We start from the raw sequence: 24,894 nt of genomic DNA, 5'->3' as shown, positions 1-24,894 counted from the left end.
CTCTGAAATGTCATATCAATGAGATATCATTGTTTTAATATGCAAACCCGATCTGATCGTGTCCCAAACCGGTTTCTTACCCCAGCTTTTAGCGGTTCGGCCAATAAACTCTCCTGTTCGTGGGTTGTAGATAGAATCTTTCCAGGAGGAAGTCTGCGGTTTGTCTCCGTCGGCTACGGGTGTCTCCTCCTTGGTCGACATGGTTGGCTTTGAGTTGTTCAAATTGATGACCGTAGATGGTAAGAATGTTATAATGCCCAAAAGGTCTATAAACGATGGATTGCCAGTTTTATGAAATAAAAAAAAATGGAGTGTTATTTCCGAGCCAATACAGCCTAGTCTCTTCAAGTTACCCTCTCCACACGGATACAGTACCGCAGCAACTGAGCTGAAAGAAAATTCGCATTTGAATCATCTCAGCGCATGCGCATTTTCGGCATTCAGGCTCCAGAAGAGGTATTCAAAACTCAGAGGAATGTTTTTTTTATTTGTTATTCATCATCTTAAGGTTCTATTGTATTTAAGTGGGCTAGATTGATTTCGAGCAGGGACGGGCAACTTTGATGGTGTTGGGGGACACAAAAACACGCAACTCATCATGGGTTGCTGCAGTGGCGCGTTTGTCTCCACGTCAATACCCCCCCCCCCCCCCCCAACCTTAACAGCAAAACATTTTATCAGCCCTCCTTGTGAAATCTAAGATAAAGAAATCATGTTTTAAATGTCATTTTCTGCAATTCTGCACATTTTGTCCATGGGACATAGAGAAAATGTTGGCATTTTAAAGCAAGTTTGCTACAATTCTACTTATTTTGCCATGGCGCAGACAGAAAAAAAGACAGTTGCACAGCTAATTTCCTGCAATTCTACACATTTTGCCATAGGGTGGAGGCAAATGTTTGCAGTTTTTAATATGTGCCCCCACTCGGACAGTAATTCGTCCATACTTATTTACAAGTTTAAATAGTTGGCCACTAGACTTATTTACCGATCTCTTTTTTTTGCTGACATTGGCTTATTGAGTGACTGCTGATGCACAACCACATTTAGAAATTGCACCCTGTGTAATTTATTCTAAATCTCAATAGTAGAAAAAAAAGAGTCAGTTGAAACTGCATCTGCCTGCCAAGTGGTTACTTCTAAGTGAACTGGCAGACAGTAAAAAAGTATTTTCACAACTTTTTACCGAGTTTTTCAGTAAAATTGGTCCACTGGCCTAAAAAAGGGGGGCTGATTTATATATAACTTTCTAGTGAGGATCGAGAAGGCTGTAGGCATATGACCAATGATTAACCAAGTGTTTTGTGATCAATATTTGATAAATATTCAGTGATGGCAGTGCCACATTCATATCATAATTTAATGATGCTGGTTCTTCATTTTGTCAGTATTTGTTATGTTCCGTTAGAGCCGGCATGAGCCGAGAAACTCTAAGCTGGATGGGTCGAATGGAAAAAAATCTCATGGAGCCGGTTTGCAGGGGTTACAATCTCCTGCCATTTTGCACTTGAGCAATGCCCTTAACCCACCAACTGCTCCAGGGATGCTGAACTGTGGCTGATCCTGTACTTCCAACCCCTCAGCGTGCGTGTGACTCAGGTAGGTTGGGCTGATCAAACAAAAATAAATAATTTTGGTTCTCTCCCCAAAAAATGCTGGTATCAGAATCTCAGGTGCCTTTTGTGCCCTTGACAAAAGCACTTTACCACTAACCTGCTCCAGGGAACTGCAATGCAGCTGACGCGTGCTTGCTTCCAGTCTCGTGTGTGTGTGTGTGGTGTCCAGAGGTCAGGAATGAAATAACTGATGGCAAAATACATTTCAGGTTCAATGGATAATAAAAGGCTGTATTGTATAGTTTTGAACTAGCACACAAGCTAGGGTAAAGTAGAGTGTTTCAGTATTACAGGGCAGTTCAATCAATGAAGCTGCTCTGGATTAGGAACGGATTTACACAATGTGGGTATTCTGAGACTCCGATAGAGAAGTCTCTGATGAGCAGTAGCGGTGCATATTACAACCTACAGTATGTGATCAAATAAAAAAATACAGATAACAATAAGAAATAAAAGTAACAAGTAATTAAAGAGCAGCAGTAAAATAACAATAGCGAGACTATATATACAGAGGAGTACCGGTGCAGAGTCAATATGCAGGGGCACCGGTTGGTGGAGGTAATATGTACATGTGGGTAGAGTTATTAAAGTGACTATGCATAGATGATAACAGAGAGTAGCAGCGGTGTAAAAGAGGGGGGTCAATGCAAATAGTCTGGGTAGCCATTTGATTAGGTGTTCAGGAGTCTTATGGCTTGGGGCTAGAAGCTGTTTAGAAGCCTCTTGGACCTAGACTTGGCGCTCCGGTAGCGCTTGCCGTGCGGTAGCAGAGAGAACAGTCTTTGACTAGGGTGATTAGTCTGACAATTTTTAGGGCCTTCCTCTGACACCGCCTGGTATAGAGGTCCTGGAAGACAGGGAGCTTGGCCCCAGTGATGTACTGGGCTGTTCGCACTACCCTCTGTAGTGCCTTGCGGTCAGAGGCCGAGCAGTTGCCATACCAGGCAGTTTTGCAACAAATCAGGATACTCTGGATGGTGCAGCTGTAGAACCTTTTGGGAATCTGAGGACCCATGCAAAATCTTTTCAGTCTCCTGACAGGGAATAGGTTTTGTCATGCCCTCTTCACAACTGTCTTGGTGTGCTTGGACCACATTCGTTTGTTGGTGATGTGGACACCAAGGAACTTTAAAATCTCAACCTAATCCCCTGTCGATGAGAATGGGGGTGTGCTCGGTCGTCCTTTTCCTGTAGTCCACAATCATCTCCTTTGTCTTGATCACGTTGAGGGAGAGGTTGTTGTCCTGGCACCAAACGGCAAGGTTTCTGATATCCTCCCTATAGGCTGTCTCGCCATTGTCTGTGATCAGGTTCTACCACTGTTGTGTCATCGGCAAACTTAATGATGGTGTTGGAGTCGTGCCTGTCCGTGCAGTCATAAGTGAACAGGGAGTACAGGAGGGGACTGAGCATGCACCCCTGAGGGGCCCCTGTGTTGAGGATCAGCGTGGCAGATGTGTTGTTACCTACCCTTGCCACCTGGGGGCGGCCCGTCAGGAAGTCCAGGATCCAGTTGCAGAGGGAGGTGTTTAGTCCCAGGGTCCTTAGCTTATTTATGAGCTTTGAGGACACTATGGTGTTGAACGCTGAGCTGTAGTCAATGAATAGCATTCTCACATAGGTGTTCCTTTTATCCAGGTGCGAAAGGGCAGTGTGGAGTGCAATATAGATTGCTGCATCTGTGGATCTGTTGGTGCGGTATGTAAATTGGAGTGGGTCTAGGGCTCCTGGGATAATGGTGTTGATTGTGATTCATGACCAGCCTTTCAAAGCACTTCATGGCTACAGACGTGAGCAGTTCGGGTCGGTAGTCATTTAAGCAGGTTACCTTAGTGTTCTTGGGCACAGGGACTATGGTGGTCTGCTTAAAACACGTTGGTATTACAGACTCGGACAGGGAGAGGTTGAAAATGTCAGTGAAGACACTCCAGTTGGTCAGAGCATGCTCGCAGTACACGTCTTGGTAATCTGTCTGACCCTGCTGGCTTGTGAATGTTGACCTGTTTAAAGGTCTTACTCACATCGGCTGCGGAGAGCATGATCACAGTCTTCTGGAACAGCTGGTGCTCTCATGCACGTTTCAGTGCCATTTGCCTTGAAGCGAGCATAGAAGTAGTTTAGCTCGCCTGGTTACTACATGATTCCATGTGTTATTTCATAGTTTTGATGATTTCACTGTAGAATAATTATGTTGAAAATTGTAAAAATAAAGAAAAACCCTTTAATGACTAGGTGTTCTAAAACTTTTGACCGGTAGTGTGTGGTAATTGCATTGTTTGCTCTATAGCCTGTTAGTTCATATGCCTTACAACCGTGATATGTAGGCCGAAGGCAGAGACAATAAGACAGACACAGTGGCAGAATAAATTCAACCACACCTTTTTTTCATCACAAAGCATATGGCATGTAACAAACAGTTACATAACCTACAGAATGGTCAAGCAAGTTAATGTTTCTGACATTTCTAACTACTAAACTATTAATTTTGAACCACAGAGTTACCACAAGTCGCAAAGAAAACAGGAGCTGCCTCCACTATTCCAGCACTATTTCATCATCAAATCACCAAATGCTTAGTCTAATACAGTGACAACTAAAAGATACCAAAAACAATGTAAGCTAAATATGTGGCTGTCCATGGTTCTGATGTGTGTGTGTGTGCGCGCATAAAAGAGCATGTTGACTCACCCTACTTGTAGAGAAACGCCAATGCCATCCTCTGTTCTTTCATGCTGACGAAATGGTCTATGACTCTGTCACACAGTACACACTTTTATTTTTTGTTGTCCCAGGCTACCTGGCTAAAATGCTTGCTCGCTAGCCTAACTTCCTTTCAAGGGCAATGCTAACTAGTTAACATTAGCCTTTTACATCTAGCTACACATTGAACTGCCATCTTCTTATTCCAGGGGCATAATCTATGAATTTATGGTTGGATCATGGATGTTTCTTTTGGCATTTATGAATTCACGCCACTGCTGAGGAGTCTGGCGGGCTTGTGGCAAGTTGCCCAGAGGTTTCCTTTTTGAACTTTCTTCTCATAACCTAGGACTAATTGCACTAATTTTGCAATGTTGGCATCATTCCTCAAACTTATTGTGCAAAATTCTTCAACTTGTGATTTTTGTGATGCAGCTGCCGGGTCCCAGATGCAAGTGTGAAGTTTCTCAATGGGTATATTCAAATAGTCTAAAGTGGTTTCCCCTCCAGTCTCTATGCCTACTCAATCTGCACTGATGTTTTCACCTATCCCATGATTTCAGATCGATGCAGATCAAGAGGAGACGATTGAGGTGCACCCATCTCTAAAACAGAGGGCTTTGGCAAGGTTGAGAGGTGATTTCTACTCTACAAGGATAAAACTCAAGGATTAAAGAACTCTTCATTATGTGTACCCACATAATTTAGACACTAACCGACAGCTTAACCATTAGACCAAGAGAACATTTTCTAAATCAGTGTTTCTTAATCCTGGTCTTGGGGACCCAAAGGCTGCAAAAAATGTTTTGGGCAGTAGCTCCACTAATCAACTCAATATCAAATCTTTGATTAGTGGAATCAGGTGTGTAAGATAAAAATGTGCACCCCTTTGGGTCCCCAGGACCAGGACTAAGAAACACTGTCCTAAATAGAAGGCTCACTGATCCAAGGAAATGTGGTGTCCATGAGATAAATACTTCACTTGGAGAAAATACTCCTTGAAAATACAGGTTTAACCAAAATGGATGTTTATTTATGTATATTTACAGACCCAGTCATTTCTGTAACTACATAGCATAACCTCCTAAAAGAGAGTACACACGTTTCCCCAAGTGGAGTGTAGGGCCTAACGAGCTCAAGGGTCATGACAACATATCAAGGACGCATTCAGGAGGGTGCAACGCATTTAACGGAATAGGCCATTACTTGTTGGCTCAAGGATTATATTAAAAAAGGCATTGATGAGAGACAGACTAATAATGGTTCACACTTAAAAGAGAACTACATTTACTCATAATGTAGCCTTGTTTCTAGACAAGGTAGAGCTAATTCCTGGGCAAAAGTTTGCTGCTGGTATCTTTCCATACAGTTGCATCAAGTGGCTAACAGTAAACTGCAAAAAGAATAAAGGAGTATCATAAGTAACGTTTGTTTGTTGTTGCGTTAAAGTTAGAACAGAACGCAAAACCACTAGCCTACATCAACACGCATACTATTCATATACGTTTGACATGTTTCAATGTAAAAAGAAAATAAATGTTTTAGACATCTTTAATAATCACAAAAAATATTCAGTTGCTGAGTCTGGTGCGTCGAGACAGTGTGAGCGTTTTGATGCATAGCCGCACTGCTCCTAGTGCTTACGTCTAGTAGAAAACACCTACAAAACATTGCACTCCATCTAAAAACAACAAACCATTTTTCGAGGAGTTGAGATTACGCAGCTATCCCCTCTCTTGGCAGAAAGCGACATGGAAGTAATTTACAAAAAATAACTACAATGGAGAACTTAAGAGGGAGACAGAGATATAAATGCTTCTAAAATATCTTATTATAGACCTGAATGATTGGCAGCTTATTTCCTGTATATCTGGCCACATCCCCAGAGAACTTACATTCCCCCTGTGAACAGAGTGGGAGACAAGTGTCCTGTCCCAGAGAGGGAGCGGTATGATGTATCACTGATGCCTGCCCGGCTGTCTGTTTGTCCGTCAGTCACTCTGGGGAAGAGGGTTCATCATCATCGTCCTCCTCTTCCTCGTTGAAGGAGCTGGGCGTCTGGCCTCGAGACTCTGAGAGGGCGGTGCAACTGTGGCTGAAGCTCCGCCTTCCATTCAAAGAGGCGGAGTCTAGGTCACCTGGGAAAGAGCTGAAGCATGACAACCCACACCACTGGTCAGTCACTTCAGTTCTCAAATTAAAATCAATCATGTCACCTTAAGTAATTTATATTTTATGATCCCTGTGTGGCTTGAGATTTTCTGTTATCAGTAAGGTGTGTAAAGACACATTTTGCCACACAAAAACAGGATCACTTCCTGGATACATCCCAAATGGCACAATTTTCCCTATATAGTGCAATACTTTTGAACAGAGCCCTCTGGGCCCTAGTCAAAAGTAGTGCACTATAAAGGGAAAAGGATGTTCCTGTGTGGTAGTGGATTGTGTTTAAATCACGTTTTGATTTAAAAGTTATGAGAGGTAATCTACCTTGTTTGACTGGTGCCTCTTGCTATGCCTGTGGAAGGGGAGATGAGGACAGATTGAAATTAAAGAAATGGCCTGCACACGCTCACACATGTCAAAAAAGCTTGTCAATGAAGGCCATTTTCCCACTCTCACCTATGACGTATGTCTCCAGAGACCTGGGGATGAGGGACTTGGCAACAATGAGATTGTCTGCGGTGCACTTCCCACTCTCCAGGCCCAGGGACATCCCCATGCGCTTCAGAATCTCTATGTCGTCATGGATCTCAAAGGTGTTGTCAAAGTTGAAAAGGTATTCGCATCTACAGTAAGGACGTCAAATGTTCAGACTGCTGCACAGAACCTATGGACTCTAGTCTAGAGTGCATTGTTAAATTGTGCTTAGGAGCTTCTACCCCCAAGCCATTAGACAGCTGAACAATTCATAGAAATCTCCACCGGACAATTTACATCGACACCACCCCCCCCCCCTGTACACTGCTACTACTCGCTGTTTGTTTGTTACCTATGCATAGTCACTTCACCCCCACCTACATGTACAGATTACCTCAACTAGCCTGTACCCCTGCACATTGACTCAGTACCGGTGCCCCCTGTATATAGCCTCGTTATTGTGTTACTTTTTATTATTACTTTTTATTTTTGCCTACTTGGTAAATATTTTATTCTTGAACTGCACTGTTGGTTAAGGGCTTGTAAGTAAGCATTTCACAGTAAAGTCTACACTTGTTGTATTCTGCGCATGTGGCAAATAAAGTTTGATTTGATTTATTTTACTCTCCATGGTTAAATTAGGACATAATAGATAAAATAGAAAACAATTGAATTTCTTATTTAATTATGGTATATTATGCTAATTTCTCTATGGTGGACAGAATGCGTTACTACATTACAGACTCAAGTTTTCAACACAAGAATTACAGGAAATACATATCCTTTTACCTCAGATTGGTGATGTTAGTATTAATGTTTATAATCATCACAATCTCACAAAATCAATTGCTTAAAAACAGATCAATATCTGTTTGCCATTTTCAGACCACGGTGGCTAGGGGGGGAAAAAAAAGGGCGCTCCTCCCATAAATGTCTCGGTCTCAACATTAATTAATGGATTTGAGGGTTACACTATCTTTCAAATTAAAGACAAACCCTTTCGCTATTTAGAAACCGATGTGAGGTGGTGATTCGTTGAAATTATTCTGTCAAAAAAAGTGTAGTTTCCTTTTCCGTATTCGCCATCTAACAAAATGATTTTCTCTGAGAGATATACACTGAGTGTACAAAACATTATCAACACCTACTCTTTCCATGACAGACTGAGCAGGTGAATCCAGGTGAAAGCTAGGATCCCTTTTTGATGTCAGTTGTTAAATCCAGTTCAAATCAGTGTAGATGAAGGGGAGGAGGCAGGTTAAAGAAGGATTTGCAAGCCTTGAGACAATTGAGACATGGATTGTGTATGTGTGCCATTCAGAGGGTGAATGGGCAAGACAAAATATTCAAATGCCTTTGAACGAGGTATGGTAGTAGGTGCCAAGCACACCTGTTTGATTGTGTCAAAAACTGCAACGCTGCTGGGTTTTTCAAACAGTTTCCCATGCGTATTAAGAATGGTCCAACACCCAAAGGACATCCAGACAATTTCACACAAATGTGGGACACATTTGAGTCAACATGGGCCAGCATCCCTGTGGAATGCTTTCTACACCTTGTAGAGTCCATGCCCCGATTAATTGAGACTGTTCTGGGGGGGGGGGGGGGGAGTTTGAGTTTGACCAATTGTGAGTAGACATCGCTTACTAATTGGTTGATGTCATTATTTTTTACTAAAAAACAAACATGCCATTTTCACATATGTTGATGCTGGAGATATGAAGCTGAATATTTTTCCATTGGTTTCTATACAACATCGATGTGAGTGATTCATTTGCACATGCTATTGATTACAGTAACACAGAACAAGCTAATCAATTCCAGTTGAGTGACTGCTTGGTAAATATTGGTGTGTGTGCAGTTTATGAAGGTACTAATATAGCAAAATACAAGTAATCTGAACACAATGTGTACTTTTATGTATTGGTCTCCGATGAAGGCCGTGAGGCCGATATGTAAAGGTTATTAAAGAGCAGTGATACTATCAAGAGCAGTGTGCTGGTTCCTTCTTTTTTCTCATTTTATTCAACTGTAACCATGACATACAATCATATAAAATCGGTGTTTTGACACTCGGCCATAAATCAAAAAGCCAGGAAGGCAGCAAAAGCATAATTTTCAATCTATGTTTTAGGAATATAAATGGTACTTTTAAAAATGTTCAACAGGATTCTACTTTATCAGGTAAAAACGTGCAATGACATTGATTTTGATGAAATTGTGACAATATGTTTGTACTGGTTACCTACAGAGAGTTGGAGGATTACTGTGAGAAAGCAGGTTTGTATTGTAGCCATCTGTATAAATGACATGTAATGATAATCATGGTAAAACCTTGTGATCCAACCTGAATTTACTTTCAGCACTGTAGGAGAAATGTTGGCGTTTCAATGATAAATGCGCAATGAACATGTGTATTATACTACAGTGGCAATTAGAGTAGCAATTCAGTAGTGAGTGACCTAGAGTTGTCTTTGCATTAGGGTGAAGACATTGCAGTGACACATACTTGTCACTGGAGATGGAGCAGTCTATGACGGTGCGTACGTCTGTGTTGAGGATGATGAAGGGGAGCTGGATGACAGAGCCGGAAGGGGGAGGGGCCAGGGAGGAAGTCTCACTGACTTTGTTTCTCTGCACCAGGTTCTTGAATGCGATTTGCTGTTTGAGAAGAGATGAGCAATATTCAGAAACACATCGATTTAGTTCGTCTTGCTATGGTATTTCATTAATCTTCCATTGGTCCTGAACTTTCGAACACAACTATCCACACAGACACATTGTCACTACAACTACAGCTAATCCTATCGATACATACTCTAAAAACATCTATCCCCACATACACAAACACACATTTTCATTCTCTGAAGGTTGAGAGTGTATGGTTCATGAGTGGAACTCCATCATCATACGTCATGGGGCAACAAGTCTATCCTGGTCAGGTTATGTGTTCAGGAAAAACGCCTGGCTGTAGCATATCATGGCTAAATCAATGCTAAGTGAAAACCTCAGAGGAATCGGAGCTTAGGTTGAAGCTTAAATCTAGCTTTAGAGTAAATTACCGTCACCAGGTCAGAGCAGTAGGGAGCCAACACACCAATCAATCAGAGATACAATGAATGAATGAAAACTATCCGTGGTGCGGTACATTTAAAGAAAAAGACTGCAAATAAAATTTGGTGATCGCAGAGTCCTTCTCTCAGGGAGAAGTAATCAATCAAGAGATCTTCGACCCCTCCCACACTCTCTGGCCTTCTGGGAACTCCACGGGGTCACACAAAGGTTCCCTGTCATATGCTAATGAGATGCTAACAAGTGTGGTGTTTTTCAATGGATTTATAGATGGACAGCTGCCTAGCTTATCACTCACGACCAAGGTATCCGAAAAAAGATAAGCATGTGCACACCCACGAATGCCTTCAAAACACACACACACACCAGAGACTGCTCCGTACCTGCAGTATGAGTTCTTCCAGCTGAGTTCTCTTCTGTCTGATCCTCTTCAGGCGTTTCTGTTTCTCCACCTGATTGGGGAAACAGTTGAAGTATTTTAGAAAGGACTGGTATAACATAACTGTCTAACAGTAATAAAAATAATACATTACATAAAGAATCTCAAAGCATTCCTAATGCAAAACAAACAAGCAATTTAAAAAGAAACATCGGCTTCAACAGTATCTAGATCAGCATATAGTTATTTTTGAGTGCTTCTTGAAGGCTCCAGATGGCAGCCACGGTCATGACATGGTCTGGAAATTAATGACTAGATGTAGATGGTCAGCGGGGGTGGTGGTCGGTGTACTGTCTTTGCCCTTCTTCCATCCAAACCCCACTTCACCCCTTGCTCCAAAAGAGCCCTACCCATATCAACCACTCAGACTATCGTTATTTAAGTAACTGACCAGTGTAAAGCAAGACAATTACTATTTGTATTGTCAGACAGTAGTGATGGCATGCTAAAATGCTCTTCTGTCAAAAGAGCCCAGCGGTAGGAGTACTCCACTCTGTCTCCCCACTACCCCTCTTTCTCATTGTCACCATCATGCCCAGTCCTCCACCAGAATGGGTCTCTGTTTTATCGTACAAATCTATGCTCTGCAGAAAGTTGACACATGATATATAGTGCATTCGGAAATTATTCAGGCCCCTTGACTTTTTCCACAATTTGCTACGTCACAACCTAAATTCTAAAATGGATTCAATTGGTTTTTCCCCCCCATCATCAATTTGCCAAAGCAAAAACAGGTTTTTAGAAGTGTTAGCAAATTTCTTTATATATATAAACTGAAATATAACATCTACATAAATATTCAGACCCTTTAAATCAGTACTTTGTTGAAGCACCTTTGACAGGGATTACACCTGTATTTGGGGAGTTTCTCCCATTCTTCTCTGCAGATCCTCTCAAGCTCTGTCAGGATGGATGGGGAGCGTGCACCGCTATTGTCAGGTCTCTCCAGAGATCAGAGAGTTTGATTGGGTTCAAGTCCGGGCTCTGGCTGGGTCACTCAAGGACATTCAGAGACTTGTCCCGAAGCTACTCCTGCATTGTCTTGGCTGTTTGCTTAGGGTCGTTATCCTGTTGGGAGGTGAACCTTCACTCCAGTCTGAGGTCCTGAGCGCTATAGAGAAGGTTTTCTTCAAGGATCTCTCAGTACTTTTCTCTGTTCATCTTTCCCTTGATCCTGACTAGTCTCCCAGTCCCTGTCGCTGAAAAACATCCCTACAGCATGATGCTGCAACCAGCATTCTTAACCGTAGGGATGGTGTCAGGTTTCCTCCAGACGTGACGCTTAGCATTCAGGCCAAAGAATTCAATCTTGGTTTCATCAGATCAGATAATCTTGTTTCTCATGGGCTGTCATGTACCTTTTACTGAGGAGTGGCTTCCGTCTGGCCACTCTACCATAAAGGCCTGATTGGTGGATTGTTGCAGAGATGGTTGTCCTTCTGGAAGGTTCTCTCATCTCCACAGAGGATCTCTGGAGCTCTGTCAGAGTAACCATCTGGTTCATGGTTGCCTCCCTGACCCTGACCCTGGCCCTTCTCCCCCAATTGCTCAGTTTAGCTGGGCGGCCAGCTCTAGGAAGAGTCTTGGTGGTTCCAAACATCTTCCTTCTAAGAATGGAGGCCACTGTGTTCTTGGGGAGAAACATCAAGGATGATCAATGGAAACAGGATGCATCTGAGCTCAATATCAAGTCACATAGCAAAGGGTCTGAATAAATAAGGTAGTTGTTTATTTTTAATAAATCTACAAAAATGTGAGAAAAAAAAGTTTTGTAATTATAGGGTATTGTGTGTATATCTAGAGAGGTGACAGTGACAGATGTCAAGGAGTGGCTGTCAAGGCTCACGTTCAGCTCCCAGAGAGCTCTGCTGGTTTAAAGTATGTCTGTGTGTGTGTGTGTGATCACCTCCAGGTTTTGACACTCCTGGGCCGAGTTGGTGGGCAGGCCGATCCAGCGGATCTCCTTCTTCTCCTTGGATATGATGTTCATGGCCATCAGCACGTTGAGAGCATCATACACACGCCTGCGGATGTTCTTCTGGTCATACACCTGCTGGGGAGGGAGAGGGATAGCGTGAGGAAAGAGAAAAGAAGCGAGTAAAGAAAAGAGATGACATAAGAGAAGAGCAAGGAAACAGATAATAGCAGAGAAGAGGTTATGATTCTAAGCTTGTCTTGGGGGGGTCAAGGGGCATCTCATTAGTAACTGTCCCATGGTGTGTGTGTCCCTGGCCAGGACTACTCGCTACCCCTCCTGCGGCGCACTAACTGCTAGCCCTCATGGTTAATCTGTTTTTAATGAATGATACTGTTTAACATTCCACAGGAAGTAAGCAGATTAGGTCTGGGGCCAAGCTATTTTTAAAGGGGCCATGTCATTATTAATGCCGGAAAGTATTCAGCGGTTGGCCCCCTCCCCACTATTAAAACAGCCTAACTTTCAGTTGGACTTCTCCAACACAATGCTTTAGGACGCAAGGGAACCGTTTGCAACATAAACAACATTCCATAGTCTCTACGAGCTCAAATGTGTAATTCGTTAATTGCTTATCTTGAACAGTTTATGAATGGAAAAACAAACTTATCTTATTTATTCAGGGTAGCCCAATTGAGACCAGGGTCTCATTCCCAATAGTGCCCTGAGTACAACAATTTTCTCAAAAACAGAAAGAAAAATGTACATAAAAAATGTAAGAATTAAAATAACCAACAGGCTAGCCTGTTGTCCAGATCGGTTTGTTCTTTAGTTATGCATGAAAAGGGACGTTAGAGGCATTGGCTAAAGTATAGTCAGAAATCTGGCCACCTGGCTTGATCCGCTCAACAACCCCCTACAATACTTTATCATTCTATTGGCACAATGGGTTAGATGACCACGGTTCTAGCAACACCAGGGTTATGTTCATTAGGGCACGCAATGGAAAATATAACTGAATCAAATCAAATCAAATTTATTTATATAGCCCTTCGTACATCAGCTGATATCTCAAAGTGCTGTACAGAAACCCAGCCTAAAACCCCAAACAGCAAGCAATGCAGGTGTAGAAGCACGGTGGCTAGGAAAAACTCCCTAGAAAGGCCAAAACATAGGAAGAAACCTAGAGAGGAACCAGGCTATGTGGGGTGGCCAGTCCTCTTCTGGCTGTGCCGGGTGGAGATTATAACAGAACATGGCCAAGATGTTCAAATGTTCATAAATGACCAGCATGGTCAAATAATAATAAGGCAGAACAGTTGAAACTGGAGCAGCAGCACAGTCAGGTGGACTGGGGACAGCAAGGAGTCATCATGTCAGGTATTCCTGGGGCATGGTCCTAGGGCTCAGGTCCCCCGAGAGAGAGAAAGAAAGAGAGAAGGAGAGAATTAGAGAACGCACACTTAGATTCACACAGGACACCGAATAGGACAGGAGAAGTACTCCAGATATAACAAACTGACCCTAGCCCCCCGACACATAAACTACTGCAGCATAAATACTGGAGGCTGAGACAGGATGGGTCAGGAGACACTGTGGCCCCATCCGAGGACACCCCCAGACAGGGCCAAACAGGAAGGATATAACCCCACCCACTTTGCCAAAGCACAGCCCCCACACCACTAGAGGGATATCTTCAACCACCAACTTACCATCCTGAGACAAGGCTGAGTATAGCCCACAAAGACCTCCACCACGGCACAACCCAAGGGGTTGGGCGCCAACCCAGACAGGATGACCACATCAGTGAATCAACCCACTCAGGTGACGCACCCCCTCCAGGGACGGCATGAGAGAGCCCCAGTAAGCCAGTGACTCAGCCCCTGTAATAGGGTTAGAGGCAGAGAATCCCAGTGGAAAGAGGGGAACCGGCCAGGCAGAGACAGCAAGGGCGGTTCGTTGCTCCAGAGCCTGAAGCCTGGCACCGTTTCTCATTGCACAAGTCCAGACTGAAGCCAAGCACCGTTTCTCATTGCACAAGTCCAGGTAGTCCCCCCCATTTCATTCCATTTTCTTCTGTTTGGTGCCTAATGAACACAACCCAGGGATGTATGTTTGATTCCTGCATGGGCCACATATACTGAATATGTGTCACTGTCAACCGTAAGTGGTTTTGGATGAAAGCATCTGCTAAATTACCATATTATTTACGGACTCACCGAGTCTGTGGCCATGACGTTGGTGGAGTGGGTGAACTCAGCCACCAGTTCGTCGGCCACCTCGTTGTAGGACGTGGTGCCTTTCTTCTGCACCTTCTCACACACCTTCATGGAGAAATGCCTCAGGCCCTTCCCGTTCTTATCGCCCTTCAATCGCTTGCTGTGGTGGAGAGATCACAAAGAAGCAACCGACACATTAATGACCAGACGGTCACAACATCTAGAACTAGCTGTTACACAAATTAAATAGTTTATTTGTCACATGTACAGGATACAGTAGGTGTAAAACAGTAAAGTGAAATGCTTACAAAAGATGACACGGCACACACAACTTGTGCAAAAGCACACACACACTCTAAACTCGATACACACATGCTACACCTCCAACTCCACACTTACTTGTCAAATCTCACCTCACAATCAAACAATATAAACACTCAATGGACTCAGTGGATCAGACAAAACAATGTATACAATAATTCCATACTAATGTAAAACGATTAATTTCTCTCCAACACTTTCACAAGCAAAAGCACACTTGTGAAAACCATGACACATTAACATATGCATGATGGAGCTTGGCATGTATGTGAAGACCATAGTGCACGCTTTGACGCTCTCCTCCAATGTGCGGTCACACAATCACGTGACATGCGCTCATTAGACGCACTGCTCGTTGATGCTTCAAATTAGTGTATGGTTTTATACTCGGTACACATTCAGCGCAATTCTGTCGATGTGTACTTATATTTCAAGTGTATTTAAAGTGTATTTAAAACAATGCAGAAGGGTAATAGCACTATTGGGAATAGACAATAGTAATATCTGCGTTCCAAATGGCATCCTATTCCCTATATAGTGCACTACCCCATGAGGATCAAAAGTAGTGCACTATTCAGGGAACATGGTGCCATTTGGGACAGATTCATGGTTGTGGTTGGAGCAACATTTTCTGCCCCTACACTCCTAAAGAATTGACTTGGGTTTCATCGAGAACCCCCACACCAGACATTTTTATCCTCCAGTGAGACATTTATATCAAATGAGTGCAGATTTGAAGGCCGACTCAATTCTTGAGAATGTGTGTGTGTCTCTCTCTCTCTCTGGGAGTACCAGTACAGAGTCAATGTCTGGGGACACTGGTTAGACGAGGTAATATGTACGGGTTGAAGTCGGAAGTTTACATACACCTTAGCCAAATACATTTAAACTCAGTTTCACAATTCCTGACATTTAATCCTAGTAAACATTCCCTGTCTTAGGTCAGTTAGGATCAGCACTTTATTTTAAGAATGTGAACTGTCAGAATAATAGTAGAGAGAATGAGATTTCAGCTTTTATTTCTTTCATCACATTCCCAGTTGGTCAGAAGTTTACATATACTAATTGAGTGTTTGGTAGCATTGCCTATAAATTGTTTAACTTGGGTCAAATGTTTTGGGTAGCCTTCCTCAAGCTTCCCACAGCATGTTAGGTGAATGTTGGCCCATTCCTCCTGAAAGAGCTGGTGTAACTGAGTCAGTTTTGTAGGACACCTTGCTCGCACTTGTTTTTTCAGTTCTGCCCAGAAATGTTCTATGGGATTGAGGTCAGGGCTTTGTGATGGCCACTCCAATACCTTGACTTTGTTGTCATTAAGCCATTTTGCCACAACTTTGGAAGTATGCTTGGGGACATTGTCCATTTGGAAGACCCTTTTGCGACCAAGCTTTAACTTCCTGACTGATGTTTTGAGATGTTGCTTCAATATATCCACATGATTTTCCTTCCTCATGAGGCCATCTATTTTGTTAAGTGCACCAGTCCCTCCTGCAGCAAAGCACCCCCACAACATGATGCTGCCACCCCCATGCTTCACGGTTGGGATGGTGTTCTTTGGCTTGCAAGCCTCCCCCTTTTTCCTCCAAACATAACGATGGTCAGTATGGCAAAACAGTTATATTTTTGTTTAAGCAGGCGAGAGGACATTTCTCCAAAAAGTACAATCTTTGTCCCAATGTGCAGTTTTGGAGCAGTGGCAACTTCCTTGCTGAGCGGCCTTTCAGTTTGTGTCAATATAGGACTCGTTTTACTGTGGAAAAAGGTACTTTTGTACCGGTTTCCTCCAGCATCTTTACAAGGTCCTTTGCTGTTGTTCTGGGATTGATTCCCACTTTTCGCACCAAAGTACGTTCATCTCTAGGAGACAGAAAGCGTCTCCTTCCTGAGTGGTATGACGGCTGCGTTGTCCCATGGTGTTTATACTTCTGTACAAACAATAGTACACATCAATGTGGTACCTTCAGGGGTTTGGAAATTGCTCCCAAGGATGAACCAGACGTGTGGGGGTCTACAATTTAATTTCTGAGGTCTTGGCTGATTTCTTTTTGATTTTCCCATGATGTCAAGCAAAGAGGCACTGAGTTTGAAGGTAAGGCCTTGAAATACATCCACAGGTACACCTCCAATTCACTCAAATGACATCAGTTGGCTTTAGAAGCTTCTGATAAGCTATGACATAATTTTCTGGAATTTTCCAAGCGGTTTAAAGGCACAGTCAACTTAGTGTATGTAAACTTCTGACCCACTGGAATTGTGATACAGTGAATAAGTGAAATAATGTCTGTATACAATTGTTGGAAAAATGACTTGTGTCATGCACAAAGTAGATATCCTAAAAGACATGCCAAAACTATAGTTTGTTAACAAGAAATTTGTGGAGTGGTTGAAAAACAAGTTTTAATGACTCCAACCTAAATGTATGTAAACTTCCGACTTCAACTGTACATGTAGGTAGACTTAGTGACTATGAATAGATAAACAGAGTAGCAGCAGCGTGAAAGAGGGGTCTGGGTAGCCCTTTGATTAGCTGTTCAGGAGTCTTATGGCTTGCGGGTAGAAGCTGTTAACCTCTTGAACCTCTGGGGGCAGTATTTCATTTTTGGATGAAAAACGTTCCCGTTTTAAACAAGATATTTTGTCACGAAAAGATGCTCGACTATGCATATAATTGACAGCTTTGGAAAGAAAACACTGACGTTTCCAAAACTGCAAAGATATTGTCTGTGAGTGCCACAGAACTATTGCTACAGGCGAAACCAAGATTACATTTCATACAGGAAGTGAGCCAGATTTTGAATGCGCTGTGTTCCAATGTCTCCTTATATGGCTGTCAATGCGCAAGGAATGAGCCTACACTTTCTGTCGTTTCCCCAAGGTGTTTGCAGCATTGTGACGTATTTGTAGGCATATCATTGGAAAATTGACCATAAGAGACTACATTTACCAGGTGTCCGCTCGGTGTCCTCCGTCGAAACTACTGCGTAATCTCCAGGTGCGTGCATTTTTCCATTTTGAACAGAGGAGAAACCAAACTGCCACGAGTGATTTATCATCGAATAGGTATGTGAAAAACACCTTGAGGATTGATTCTAAACAACGTTTGCCATGTTTCTGTCGATATTATGGAGTTAATTTGGAAAAAAGTTTGCGTTGTAATGACTGAATTTTCTGGGTTTTTTCTTAGCCAAATGTGATGAACAAAACGGAGCGATTTCTCCTACACAAATAATATTTTTGGAAAAACTGAACATTTGCTATCTAACAGTCTCCTCATTGAAAACATCCGAAGTTCTTCAAAGGTAAATTATTTTATTTGAATGCTTTTCTTTTTTTCTTGCTATGCTAGCTATCAATACTCTTACACAAATGCTTGTGTAGCTATGGTTGAAAAGCATTTTTTTGAAAATCTGAGATGACAGCGTTGTTAACAAAAGGCTAAGCTTGTGAGCCAATATTTTTATTTCATTTCATTTGCGATTTTCATGAATAGTTAACGTTGCGTTATGGTAATGAGCTTGAGGCTATAATTACGCTCCCGGATACGGGATTGCTCGTCGCAACAGGTTAAGAAGCGTTTTGGGCCTAGACTTGGTGCGCCGGCACCGCTTGTCGTGTGGTAGCAGTGAGAATAGTCTGACTAGGGTGGCTGGAGTCTGACAAATTTTAGGGCCTTCCTCTGACACCGCCTGGTGTAGAGGTCCTGGATGGCAGGAAGCTTGGTGATGTACTGGGCCATACACACTCTGTAGTGCGGTCGGAGGCGGCACAGTTGCCATACCAGGTGGTGATGCAACCTGCTCTTGATGGTGCAGCTGTAGAACATTTTGAGGATCAGAGGATCCATGACGAAACTTTTTCCACTTCCTGAGGGGCAATAGCCATTGTCGTGCCCTCTTCACGACTGTCTTGGTATGTTTGGACCGTGATAGTTTGTTGGTGATGTGGACACCAAGGAACTTGAAGCTCTCAACCTGCTCAACTACAGCCCCGTCAATTGCAATTGGGGGCGTGCTCTGTCCTCCTTTTCCTCTACTCCACAATCATCTCCTTGGTCTTGATCACATTGAGGGATATGTTGTTGTTCTGGCACCACACGGCCAGGTCTCTGACTTTCTCCCTATAGGCCGTCTCATCGTTGGTGATCAGGCCTACCACTGTTTCATCGGCAAAAACGTGATGTGTTGGAGTCATGTCTGGCCGTGCAGAGATGAGTGACAGGGAGTAGGAGGGGACTGAGCAGGCACCCCTGAGGTGCCCCCGTGTTGAGGATCAGCGAGGCACACACACACACCTTGCTGATAGACCTCAATGGAAAGAATTAGCTATGTATGTGCTCATAGCCCCAGCCATTCAGGACAGTACAAAAAACAAAGCACTGTCTGTCGAATGCTGATGTGCTCTATGTCAGGAGTCATTGCATGCTGCCACACAAGTCCTCTGGCATATGCTGTGTTTTAGGCACACATGTCCTCTTTCTCACAACAGTTCCAGTGTAATGTGGTTTCTCTAGCTCACTAGCCCAGGGAGAGGGAAGAGAGGGATTCTTGCATTTCATTACAAACCACCACCTCCACATGCAGGGGAAGCACTATTGTTTATCATTTCACAAGGATCGCTGTGTGCGCGTGTGCATGCACGCACGTATAGTCATCTCATTCTCAAATCAGCAGAAACATGGTTAACTTTTGGCGAATGTGAATCCAAAACGGGATAAAATGGATGATTGACTGATGAACCGTTAAGCTACGCATGACGCTCCGCCCACACAGCAGTGATAAAAATCGCTTGTTTAAATCAGGGGCTCGCACTCTGTGATTTACACACCAAGGGAAACCGAAAGGGCGGTAGTGGGGCATGGAGAAAAAGAAGAGAAATCAGGCTAAAAAGAGATATCGCCACAAAGAAAACAGAGGGAGAGAGGGGGGGGTTGATATACAGACATTTTGTGTGTGTGTTCAGGTGAGTGGATTATGTAACATTAGGGTTGTTAGTCGTAGAGCACAACACAGATGCGTTACATTTGGCAACGTGCAATTGGTAAAACCAACTATGATGTAGAAAATGTCACACAGGGCAAGAGGCGCAGGCAGAATGTGCATATGCATGAGCGCATGTCAAGTCAAAAGTTTGGACACACCTACTCATTGCAGTGTTTTTCTTTATTTTTACTATTTTATACATTTCAGAATAATGGTGAAGACATCAACACATATGGAATCATGTAGTAACCATAAAGTGTTAAACAGATCAAAATATATTTTATATTTGAGATTCTTCAAAGTAGCCACCCTTTGCCTTGACAGCTTTGCACAATTGACATTCTCAACCAGATTCATGCGGTAGTCACCTGGAATGCATTTCAAATCAACAGGTGTGCCTTGTTAAAATGTACATTTGTGGAATTTCTTTCCTTCCTAATGCGTTTGAGCCAATCAGGTCTATTGTGACAAGGTGGGGCTGGTAAACAGAAGATAGCCCTAATAGATAAAAGACCAAGTCCATATTATGGCAAGAACAACTCAAATAAGCAAAGAGAAATGACAGTCCATCATTACTTAAAGATATGAAGGTCAGTCAATCAGTAAAATGTCAAGAACTTTGAAAGTGTCTTCAAGTGCAGTCACAAACACCATCAAGCGCTGATGAAGAAACTGGCTCTCATGAGGACCGCCACAGAAAAATACCAAGAGTTACCTCTGCTGCAGAGGATAACTTCATTAGAGTTACCAGCCTCAGAAATAGCAGGCCAAAAAAATGCTTCAGAGTTCAAGTAACAGACATCTCAACATCAACTGTTCAGATGAGACTCCGAAGCCAGGCCTTCACGGTCAAATTGCTGAGAAGAAACCACTACTAAAGGACATCAATAAGAAGACACTTGCTTGGGCCAAGAAACATGAGCAATGGACATGAGACCAGTGGAAATCTGTCCTTTGGTCTGTTTAGTCCAAATTTGAGATTTTTGGATCCAAACGCTGTCTTTGTGAGACGCAAAGTAGGCGAACGGATGATCTCCGCATGTGTGGTTCCATTCGCGAAGCATGGTGGTGGTGGTGTGATGGTGCTTTGCTGGTGACACCATCAGTGATTTATTTAGAATTCAACCAGCATGTCTACCACACCATTCTGCAGCGATACGCAATCCCATCTGGTTGCACTTAGTGGGACTATAATTTGTTTTTCAATAGGACAATGACCCAAAACACACCTCCAGGCTGTGTAAGGGCTATCTGACCAAGTAGGAGAGTGATGGAGTGCTGCATCAGATGACCTGGCCTCCACAACCACCTGAACTCAACCCAATTGAGATGGTTTGGGATGAGATGGACCGCAGAGTGAAGGAAAAGCAGCCAACAAGTGCTCAGCATATGTGGGAACTCCTTTAAGAGTTTTGGAAAAACATTCCAGGCGACTGACTACCTCATGAAGCTGGTTGAGAGAATGTCAACAGTGTGCAAAGCTGTCATCAAGGCAAAGGGTGGCTACTTGGAAGAATCTATAAAATATTTTGACTCGTTTAACACTTGTGGTTACTACATGATTCCCTATGTGTTATTTCAGCTTTGATGTCTTCACTATTATTCAACAATGTAGAAAATAGTAAAAATAAAGAAAAACCCTTGAATGAATAGCTGTCCAAACTTTTGACTTGTACTGTAGGCGTGAGAGAAAGAGAACACAGAGAGAGAAGAACAGAGAGAAGAGGAGAGCGAGAGAATAGATATAGATGAAGACGAGGAAGACTATGTAAGTGGACAGGACAGAGACATGTAAAGATATAGCTGCGTGTGTGCGCCTAAGTGAGTGAGCAATCAAAATGTCCATTCACAAACATCCCCCAACCCTCAAACTATAGGCACAGTACAGTTCCTTCTAACACGCAGTAGAGTAGAGAGTAGGCGACTGCAGAGCCGCTCATTACATAACTGGAGCACACACACACGCAAATAGGAAGACCGTGTATGTGTGTAGTGTATGAGGTAGGAGGTGGGGATGGCAAGCCGCTGCGTGGTGGAAGCTTAGGGTTACAGTTGTCAGGACAAATTAGTTCCAGAACCGCAGCTACTGTAGCTTGGATAATTTGGGAAGAATTAGAGAGAGAGAAGACGAGAAACAGGCTGGAAAAATGGTGGTGAATGTGCGATAATGGGTACAGGGAGAGTAGTCATGGTGTGAGGAACACGCTCACACTCAGTGACGCCGAAACCACAGAGGCACCTTTTCTCCTTAGAAAAATGCAAACATACTGTGACCGAATACAACAACCGGAGGTCTGTTGAGTGTGACTCGAAATCCAGACCTCCATGGGTTGATAAATTTAAGTTTCCATTGATCATTTTTGTGTGATTTTGTTGTCAGCACATTCAAAAAAGTATTTAATAAGAATATTTCATTCATTCAGATCTAGGATGTGTTATTTTAGCGTTCCCTTTATTTTTTTGAGCAGTGAAAGTTTATTATACCTGTTTTTACATTTTATTTGCAATATATAAAGATGTAATGAAAATGGGTAAAGTACATGTTAGCTAGTGAGTGAGGGTCTGTTTGTTTGTATGAGAACGACGATAGCCTATGTCTGTGTGTGTGTGTGTGTGTGTGTGTGTGTGTGTATACACTGCTCACACTTCAAACTCCACTATGGCCAAGACCAAAGAGCTGTCAAAGGACACCAGAAACAAAATTGTAGATCTGCAATAGGTAAGCAGCTTGGTTTGAAGAAATCAACTGTGGGAGCAATTATTAGGAAATGGAAGACATACAAGACCATTGATAATCTCCCTCGATCTGGGGCTCCACGCAAGATCTCACCCCGTGGGGTCAAAATGATCACAAGAACGGTGAGCAAAAATCCCAGAACCACATGGGGGGACCTAGTGAATGACCTGCAGAGAGCTGGGACCAAAGTAACAAAGCCGATCATCAGTAACACCCCACACCGCCAGGGACTCAAATCCTGCAGTGCCAGATGTGTCCCCCTGCTTAAGCCAGTACATGTCCAGGCCCGACTGCCAGTCTCCAGATCTCAACCCCATAGAACATCTTTGGAGGGAGTTGAAAGTCCGTTTTGCCAGGCAACAGTCCCAAAACATTACTGCTCTAGAGGAGATCTGCATGGAGGAATGGGCCAAAATATCAGCAACAGTGTGTGAAAAACTTGTCAAACGTTTTCTGTAAGTCTTCACCTCCGTCATTGCCAACAAAGGGTATATAACAAAGTATTGAGATAAACTTTTGTTATTGACCAAATTCTTATTTTCCACCATAATTTGCAAATAAATTAATAAAAAATCCTAAAAAAAATTCTCATTTTGTCTGTCATAGTTGAAGTGTACCTATGATGAAAATTACAGGCCTCTCATCTTTTTAAGTGGGAGAACTTGCACAATTGGTGGCTGACTAAATCGTTTTTTGCCCCACTGTGTGTGTGTGTGTGTGTGTGTATGTATATATATGGTGTAGAATGTAAACCCATACATCTCAACACAGGCAGCATGCTTCCTCCAATCAGTCTACATTAGAGGGAGCATCAAGGAGCTTGCTGGCTACAGCACCACTGCACCAAGCCCTGTCCCTTCTGCTCCTGCCACAAGTGTTCATCTGCCCAAATATATTTGTGCAGGCATGGATGTGCCTAAGGGCCAAAAGGGCACAGCATGGCGGCGTTGCTGTGTTGTTTGCAAGATGAAGTCCCCCTTTACATGCACAACATGCTCAGTGACCCTCTGCTTTACATCAGAAAGATACTGCTATGGCATCTGGCATCAGCAGCAGAATATTGTCTAGAGTTTTGGCAAAGTTGGTGGGGTTATATGGCAAAGTGGGTGGGGGCTAGGGTCAGTTTGTTATATCTGGAGTACTTCTTCTGTCTTATCCGGTGTCCTGTGTGAATTTAAGTCTGCTCTCTTTCTCTCCTTCTTTCTCTCAGAGGATCTGAGCCCTTGGACCATGCTTCAGGACTACCAGCCATGATGACTCCTTGCTGTCCCTAGTCCAACCGGCCTTGCTGCTGTTCCAGTTTCAACTGTTCTGTCTGCGGCTATGGAACCCTAAACTGTTCATTTTTACTCGAGGTGCTGTCCTGCTGCACCCTCTACAACCACTGATCTCCACCCGGCACAGCCAGAAGAGGACTGGCCACCCCTCATAGCCTGGTCCCTCTCTAGGTTTCTTCCTAGGTTTTTGCCTTTCTAGGGAGTTTTTCCTAGCCACCGTGCTTCTACACCTGCATTGCTTATATATATATATATATATATATATATTTGATAGAGGCCTGAGGGTCTTCCAAATATTGAAAGTGTGCAAATAGTTACCCATGTTATTTTGTAAATGTATATATATTTATTCATATATTTTTTTTAATCAATAATTATATTTTTCCCCAATTTTTTTTAAACATTCTTTTTTATTATTTTTTTTTGGGGGGGGGGGGGGGGGGGGTGTTAGAATACCATTTTGGCATTTTGTATATAGTTATTTGTTTCAAAATGTATACCTTCACCAATTTGGTCACTTGGGTACATTTGCGCTACTTGTGTGGGACACCTGGGTGACTTCATGTAGCACACTCATTTTGGAAGTTATCATTCTGAAACTTTGCACAAGTACTGTTGCCCTCTTATATTTTTCACTGAAATTGTCCCCATCATCCTATCTGAATGTTTGTTTTATCTTGTTCATTTTAAAGATGATAAAACAATGAAAAAAAACATGTTTTTTATTTTTGTATCTAAACCAGATATATTGTGTTATATCCTCCTACATTCAATTCACATTTACACAAACTTCAGAGTGTTTTCTTTCAAAATGGTGCCAAGAATATGCATATCCTTGGTTCTGTGCCTGAGCTACAGGCTGTTAGATTTGGGTATGTCTTCAGGCAGAAATTGCACAAAGTAGGGGGGTTAAACAGCTTGGAAACCTCCAGAAAATTATGTAATGGCTTTAGAAGCTTCTGATAGGCTAATTGACATC

General features: G+C 42.8%; 2 protein-coding genes across 37 annotated transcripts in view; both read right to left on the bottom strand.

Annotated features, from left to right (window-relative positions):
- LOC110490065 (sodium/potassium-transporting ATPase subunit beta-3) overlaps positions 1-595 on the bottom strand; it is a 63,416-nt gene extending 62,821 nt beyond the window's left edge. The window contains exon 1 of the mRNA XM_021563201.3: positions 81-595. Coding sequence (XP_021418876.2) covers positions 81-201 — 121 coding nt within the window. The 5' untranslated portion in view covers positions 202-595. The remainder of the gene's footprint in view (positions 1-80) is intronic.
- A 4,732-nt stretch (positions 596-5,327) lies between these two features.
- The window catches only part of tfdp2 (transcription factor Dp-2), a 60,258-nt gene continuing 40,691 nt past the window's right edge, over positions 5,328-24,894 (bottom strand). For 8 of the 36 annotated variants that reach the window (XM_021563197.3, XM_090200122.1, XM_090200125.1 and 5 more), the window contains 7 exons: positions 14,602-14,761; positions 12,374-12,517; positions 10,412-10,480; positions 9,466-9,617; positions 6,939-7,105; positions 6,807-6,834; positions 5,328-6,465 (listed from right to left, as the gene is read on the bottom strand). In XM_021563197.3, the coding sequence (XP_021418872.2) occupies positions 6,312-6,465; positions 6,807-6,834; positions 6,939-7,105; positions 9,466-9,617; positions 10,412-10,480; positions 12,374-12,517; positions 14,602-14,761 (874 nt within the window). In that variant the 3' untranslated portion in view covers positions 5,328-6,311. Of the gene's footprint in view, positions 6,466-6,806; positions 6,835-6,938; positions 7,106-9,465; positions 9,618-10,411; positions 10,481-11,825; positions 12,098-12,373; positions 12,521-13,565; positions 14,470-14,601; positions 14,762-24,894 lie in introns of those variants that run through there. The other 28 variants (XM_021563196.3, XM_090200134.1, XM_090200121.1 and 25 more) reach the window with 9 other exon arrangements.

The sequence above is a fragment of the Oncorhynchus mykiss genome, chromosome 15 (assembly GCF_057628025.1).
Source record: "Oncorhynchus mykiss isolate SJ-2025 chromosome 15, ASM5762802v1, whole genome shotgun sequence".
Classification (NCBI taxonomy): domain Eukaryota; kingdom Metazoa; phylum Chordata; class Actinopteri; order Salmoniformes; family Salmonidae; genus Oncorhynchus; species Oncorhynchus mykiss.
This window is presented reverse-complemented; position numbering and strand designations above follow the sequence as displayed.